General features: G+C 35.5%; 1 protein-coding gene across 1 annotated transcript; it reads left to right on the forward strand.

Annotated features, from left to right (window-relative positions):
- Positions 1 to 3,283: 3,283 nt before the first annotated feature.
- Positions 3,284 to 4,612, forward strand: LOC149533450 (putative F-box protein At4g22030). The gene has a single exon (XM_089805863.1). It carries the CDS (start codon positions 3,284 to 3,286, stop codon positions 4,610 to 4,612), a length of 1,329 nt encoding a protein of 442 aa, XP_089661989.1.
- The last annotated feature ends 2,962 nt before the right edge of the window (positions 4,613 to 7,574 follow it).

A 7,574-nucleotide genomic window follows, 5' to 3' on the forward strand; every position in this document is an offset into this window, starting at 1 on the left:
AGAGAGAGGGCCTCTCATTAAAAGACAATCTAAGTCAACATGTATTTTGTATTATATCTATGAGCTATACTAGTGCATGTTTATTAAGGGAAATCAAGACACGGTACCTCTCATTATAGGAGAATCTAGCAAAACATGCAAAACATTCTTTTAATATCTTGTATCTTTCATCTTCTTTCTTTATTGTCATTTTGTATTATATCAATTAGCTTTATTAGATGCATATTATATAATGCATGTTACATGCACAAACATAATTTATGTTAGCTTATTTATTTAAAACATGTTTAAATGCACAAACACAATGTATATTAGCTTTAGTCAATCATGTATATTTACAATTCTTATATTATCATTAAAAAAGTTAAATCAAAATATTCATAATTGATTTGTTGGGTACTACTCACTATTAAATAAAACTAGATAATATCCATGATCTTAAATCTAACTATAAAATTGAACTACAATGAATGAATTGAAGGCCAATAAAAATGAATGTATGTCATATAGATGTAATTGCAAAGGATTTAGTCATTTGACATATTTTACACTGAGACGTGACCTTTACACACTATTCATCATCCCAAAAACAACTGGCCACCCTTAAATATCACAAACTAAGGAAAAAATTAAGTTTGAAAAATGTACTTCAACTTTGAGTATGTAACACTTCTAGCCTAAGAGTCAGTTGTCAGTGTGTGACATTTACAATTGAGGAAAATAAATTATCACAGAACCCCAATTTACATGCAAAAGGTGCAAGTCATATGTAATTTAAACTATTACAAAGAACGCAAATTAGAGAACTCAAAGATTCACCAATCATTCATTACATATATATTCCATATGTATGGAGGTCACTTGTAGAAACACACAATAATATTTGACATATTCTATAGTTAAACACAATTTTTATCCACTGTTCACCACTGTAAATGTATGTCAAAAAACAAACACAATTTAGATGGAAAAAGTGAATTTGATGTTTTCAGGATGAATATAATAAGGGAACAATACTATGACAATTATGTTGTGTAACATTATTTCTAGTAGTTATGTAGTTATCAATTTCATTAACTACAATAAAAAATTTCTACAATGTAAAGTTATGTTGTATTACCCAACAAATAGACATCAATATTAGATATTGTATTTCATATGAGGAAATCCCTTCATGAGAAAAAAAAACACACTTGAAAGTCCAACTTGATTTATGAAAAATAACAATTTTTAATACATGTAGAGCTACATTCCTTTAGAAGGCCTCACATAGCTTCAAGATTCAAGAGTAATTTTCGTATCACAAAAACACTCACGAGTGAAGAAAATAAAACTCTAAAATAAAATATATCATTATACATGAGCTTGCAATGCATAACAAAGATGCTTCTAAAATGGTTTTCCCAAGAAAATATCATTTCACCATACTCTTAACTATATACATGTACTATTGCAGATGAACGTACAAAGCACCTATTTCAACTACACACATAGAATCAATATCTATTAATTAGAGATAGTAAATAGAATGCATACACTTAGCATGCAAGGTGCATGCATGGATACAAGCTCAAACATTGTAAAGTGATATATATAACCACAAGAACAAGTACACTTGTCTTGGGAATTTATGAAGTTAAATTTTAATCATTTTATTCTGCTATTCTTTAAAAAAATTATGACACACGCAAAGAGTTTGCGTGCTTGGTATTTCTATATTATAATCTTTTAATGCTGTATGAATATTTTAGAGATATAATACTTTTACAAATTTTTGTTCTATTTATTGAATGCCTTGAAAATTCTATGATGAAGATTGGTAGATCTGAAAATGTTCCTCTTCATTAATGGTTGATCCTTTTCTTGTTAAGCACAATTTGGTCCCCACTCTTATGTTTAATCGCAATTTTGGGATCATTAAACCACCCATACTCTTGCAACTCACCACTCTTGAATTTCTTACCCCTTGTTCTACTTTGTTTTTGGCTTATCTAGTCCTTAATTTAATTTTGAACCCTTCATATGAAGTTCTATCTCCTCCTTGTCTAACATGGTTGATTGTTTGAGAGGGCATTCAAAAGAAAAAATACATAGCTTCTTTGTACCTCCAAGGTGTTTCCAATAACATTTAGAGAAATTCCTTTTTTAAAACACTAAACATAGTGATGAATCTTCAATCTATGACATTAACTCCACTTTGCACTCGGTTTGGATCTTGACATCATTTGTTCCCAACAACCCCACCCTATTTTCCCTCTCAAAGAGGACTCTACATATCTAGAGGAGGTGCTCATTTTTAAATCCAACCAAATAAATACAAAGTGTGCATTTAGATTGAACAATATCTAAAGGACATATGTAGGGTTTTTAATATAGACATGAGACTTTCAAAGTCGTAAATAGCCCAAGCATAAAATTTAGATCTTGGAGAAGTTGGCCTTTGAGTAAGCTCAAGATTGGCCTAAGGAAGAAAATGATAATTAGATATGAGTCGAAGAGACAATGAAAAGGTGGAGGATAGTTGCAAAACAAATCCACATTATCAAATAAGAGGTAAAGAATCTTAATCTAGAAAATGAGGTCACAATTTAGCTAGAAAGAGTAAAGAGATTATGATGAAGAACATCTCTTAGGCTATGGATTACTACAAGAATTATGATAATAATACTTCCCTCATTGTTTATGCTTACCAGCATAATTTGAAACATTTAAAAGGAGAAATAAAGAAAAAGATGTATGTAATATCCATGACTTAAAGTAGCGTCATGAGAAAATCCAAAATGAACCAAAGATACTAAAATCCCATTATAAATATATTTATTTGTCCTTGTCTTTTTTTGGTCATTAATTTTATGGTCTATAATAAAAACTCTTTAGTTTGTTTCTCTAATCAATCCGTAGGACGTCAAGACAAAGAAAGGCAAACAACGGAATCAGATGCCCGGCGAAACACGGCAAAAAGTAAAATGGTAAGGAGGCAAAGTCAAATTGACTGGGCAAGATGGCAACGGTGGTAATTGGGCTCGTTCAAATCCAACGTCTCTATCGTCAACGGCGGAGTGGAGAGTAGAAAAGGTCCGAGGGAAGAATAAGAGTCCTCTATAAATACCCGCTCCACATTTCCATTCTTCATTCTTCACAGCCTTCATAAACAGCATAGCAAATAATCGGAATTGGGGCTTCCAATATTCTGTTTTGCTTCCATTATATACACCTAAGGATTGATTGTTTTCCTCGAATTCACATATCGAAAGAGAGAGACTCACAAGACGCACTTCATATTATGGAGGCTCTCAAGCTAACAAGAAGTTCTCTTAAGAATAGCACGGCTCTGCACACATTGGCACAGTCCAAACATGGTCATATCGGATTAGCGAATACGTCATGGCGCGGGCGTATAAATCTGGATCGTCATCAGATGGTTGTGGCTTCGCTGGAATATGATGGTCCACTAAGCACAGGCGGCACAACATACCTTCAGCAGAAGCAGGTTGACTTGTTCATACGCCCGCTAACCCAGTTTGGAACTGATCAAAAACACCCCAACATTAATGACAAACATGATGAAGATGAGGAGATGGTTGTGGCGAAGCTTCGTCTGGTGGCAGCTGCAGCGGCAGACAGGGCAGAAATGCACGGAGTCATGGCAGAGCAGAGAGACGGATGGAACAAACTCCTCCTCTCCTCCCTCACCGATTTCACATTGGCGGCGCTCATTCTCCAGGCTCTCCCCACCAACAGTAGTAATGGTAATAGCATTGCGGCCTCACTTTTGTATGGCTTCTCCGCAGCTCTGATGTGCGGCGTTAACAAAATCCAGCCTTCGCAGTTGGCGGAGGAGCAGAGAATGGCGGCGCGGCTCTTCCGCAAGCTCGAGAATGACATCCACACGAACCTCGCCCTGTCTCGCCACCTTCGGCAGGAGAGGAGCCAAGACTCCTTCCTCAGCAACGCCTACAAAGCGGTGCTCGCACTGGACGAGGCGTATCCGCTCCCTCTCTTCCCCGGCATGCTCAACAAATTCCCCAACATCGTGAAACCAGCAGTGTGGTGGCCTCAACAACTTATACATGATGAACAGCAGAATCATCATCACATCCATGAGAACCCAATTCAATATGATGGCAACAACACCAACAAAAACGGGTGGAGTGAAGAGGTGGAAGCCGAGCTGAGAGGAGTCTCAGAGACGCTGAAGAGCGGCGACATTGCAGAGTTCGTGGGGCTCAGCCGCAAAGTGTTGGGAGTGAACAGATTTCTCGCGGTAGCCGGGCCAGTGCTGACGGGGATGGCAGGGGCGTTGAATATGAGTACGAGTGGGGGCAGCACCATGATATGGATGTCGATGGTGGCGGGAGTGTTGGGGGTGGTGGGGAACACGGTGAGCCACGGAGGTCAGGTGGGAATGGTGTTCGAGATGTACAGAAACTGCGCGGGGTTCTACCACTCCCTCCACTCCTCCATCTCACAAACCCTCACCCAGGCAGATCCCGGGGCCAGGGAAAACGCAGAGCTCTTCCGGTGGAGATTGGCGTTGCAGCTCGGCCGCGATCCCAGCTCTCCCCTCCTTGCGGATCTATCTGCCTCCAAATTCGCCGGAAAGCTCTTCTGACGAATTGTTAATCGTTTAGCTGTCAAGCCCATTTTTCTAGGCTTCGGACAGATTCTTCTTGTAAATACAAACATGTTACATGTGATTAATCCATACAAACTCCTATATTCCTCAATACAGCTTTACAGCCTCACTTTTCTTCTGATCTACAAGCTGCCTCCTTTGGGATGCGTGACCTGTGCAATTCTTCCTTTATTTGTAACAATATTTTATCTTAACTCAGCATGTGATTGTGAACTTGCACACAATGCAGGATGATAAAATAATACTGTTTCTATAACCAAGGTCGCACCCATCTCTAGTTCCATAACATTTGCAAACGAAAAATGGTCATAAACTCGGGCCAAGACACATGAGATGCTCTTTTCGTATTAGTGTGAGATTTGCTTGGAATGCAGGAGAACAAGAAGGTCGGATGAGGGAGAATGGTTCAACCGCAAGAAGAGAAGACGGATTGATATGACTCTTGAAAAACTATTTCAATAAATCTGAAGCCTTTAAAGAGCGCACGCCGGATGTATTATTTAGTGATTTTATGGTGACAAAAAATTCATAGGAACACTCTCGCTCACAATAGATATCCATGTCAGAAACTCTCTCCTCTATTATGAAGTTGGAAGGTGAAATTGTTATTTGAAGGCTCTCGCAAAAAGATTAGTTAGGAGCAGAGGAGTTAGAAGTAGTGGGGAACAATTCAAATTAGATTTAGAGAATAAAAATTCAAGGTGAAGCATTATAATTAGTAGCAAATTTTGGATTAGTGGGTTGTGAGAGTATAGACGAGTTAATAGTCATGGGTGTTAAAGTTTTAGTCAATTCGGATGTCTTTGTCTTTTATATATGTATTCATGAATGTTTATTGTTATATATATGATTAAAGTTTATATTATATTAATTAATGAATAGACATGTCCTTTTGAAAGAACATGCCTCTTCATCTTTTATTCTCATTATATTTATAAGAGGTTGCTGCCATTTAGAAAACACATACTACATATTATGGAAGTGTTAGTACATTTGCAGTGGTCCTATCAAAACTAACTACAAATAGTATGTCTCATATTATGGAAAAATTACATAATATAGTATCAAAACTAACTACAAATGTAATGAAGAAAATAATTTCAAAGGCCTTCTCACTGAGTGAATAAAGCCATTGCATAGAAAACATAGAACTCAACATAACCCATAATAGGAGACATTCTAGGGCACAAAGTAGATCATCAACACCGGGTCAATTTTGTGGGCATACAAGAGATTGAAATGTTGAGAGTCGTGTCAAAGTAGCGGGTATAAGACTTTTTCATGCCCAAAATGGACTTCGGAATCCTTGAATTACCTACATCAGAGAATGAAACTTATAATCTAGGAATAGACAATGTAATGAAAGTTATCTAGAAATAATATCGATTGATTCATACGCTAAGTTAGTTAGTAGACCTACCACTATGGAGTATTAAAGAAATGTAATACGAACATATCCATCGACATCAAAGGATACAAATAAAGACCCCTATTGGATGTTTTGCTATGCCAATATGAAGAAACCCAATGCATTGATTAAGTGGAAATTAAATTAAGAAAATTATATATATATATATATATATATATATATATATATAGAGAGAGAGAGAGAGAGAGAGAGAGAGAGAGAGAGAGAGATTGAAATTTAAAAAATGGATTTATTTAAGGATTCTAGAGTATATTACTGCCACATTGTAAGATATCGCCCACTTAAGGGAACACGTGGGCTGATGTTGGCAAGGGGATATTAGTCTCTAATATTCATTATAATTAATAGTTCCCTCTTTGAACAAATAATTTGAAGATAGTAGAAACAAATAAATCAAAATGTTCCTGTTTATATAGTGACACCATCAGTAGACAGAGGATAATGGCCAATATTTACCATTACACAAGGACTTGTAGAGACTTGTAGAGAACTTGTTGAGCTCTCTTTGGAGAATATATATATATATATATATATATATATATATATATATATATATATATATATATATATATATATATATATATATATATATATATATATATATATATATATCTGTGTGTGTGTGTGTGTGTGTGTGTGTGACAAAAATAAAGAAGTCCATAGTGGTATTTAAAAGAATAGCACCAATTAAACATGACTCCCAAATATAAAATGAAAGAATATTTAAATATGTATTTGAAGACTCTCTCGGTGGAGATAAAGTGAAAAATTGTGCATACATTATTTTAAAGAACCACTCATAATGCTCGTGACATAAGCACTTGAATGTTCTAATGATATTGAGAGTAACATACAAGAATAAGTCTAGAAAATAGTTGAAGGATCAAACATTTGAAGCCATTCCCAAGGGAACTTCTTATTAATTGCTCCAAATAGTTAATAGCAATCCATCTAGCATCATAATATTCAATGATAAAAAACCAACTTGTGGATGTTTAAAGAATCTTATATGATCAGATTACTCATAAGCATCTGAATGTTCCAATGATATTGAGAGCAACATATGAGAATAAGTCTCGCAAATAGTTGGAAGATCAAACATTTGAATTCATTCACAAGGAAAATTCTTATTAACTACTCCAAATAGTTAATAGCAATCCATCTAGCCTCATAATATTCAATGATAGAAAAACAACTTATGGATGTTTAAAGAATCTTATATGATCGAATTACACATAAGCACCTAAATGTTCCAATGATATTGAGAGTAACATACAAGAAGAAGTTTGGCAAATAGTTGGAGGATCAAACATTCAAAGTCATTCACAAGGGAACTTGTTATTAAATTCTTCAAATAGTTAATAGCGATCCATTTGGCCTCATAATATTCAATGATAAAAAAAAACTTGTGGATGTTTAAAGAATTTTATATGATCATCTTACTTTGAATAGCTATTGCTCATTAGAAATGACAATACTGTTCAACTACTGAGAGCGTGAAAGGAGTTT

The sequence above is a fragment of the Cupressus sempervirens genome, chromosome 10 (genome assembly GCF_028749045.1).
Source record: "Cupressus sempervirens isolate cs-2001-9-10 chromosome 10, ASM2874904v1, whole genome shotgun sequence".
Classification (NCBI taxonomy): Eukaryota; Viridiplantae; Streptophyta; class Pinopsida; order Cupressales; family Cupressaceae; genus Cupressus; species Cupressus sempervirens.

Coding starts and splice junctions, on each gene's coding strand:
- LOC149533450 (XM_089805863.1), top strand. CDS start 3,284: ATGGAGGCTCTCAAGCTAACAAGAAGTTCTCTTAAGAATAGCACGGCT.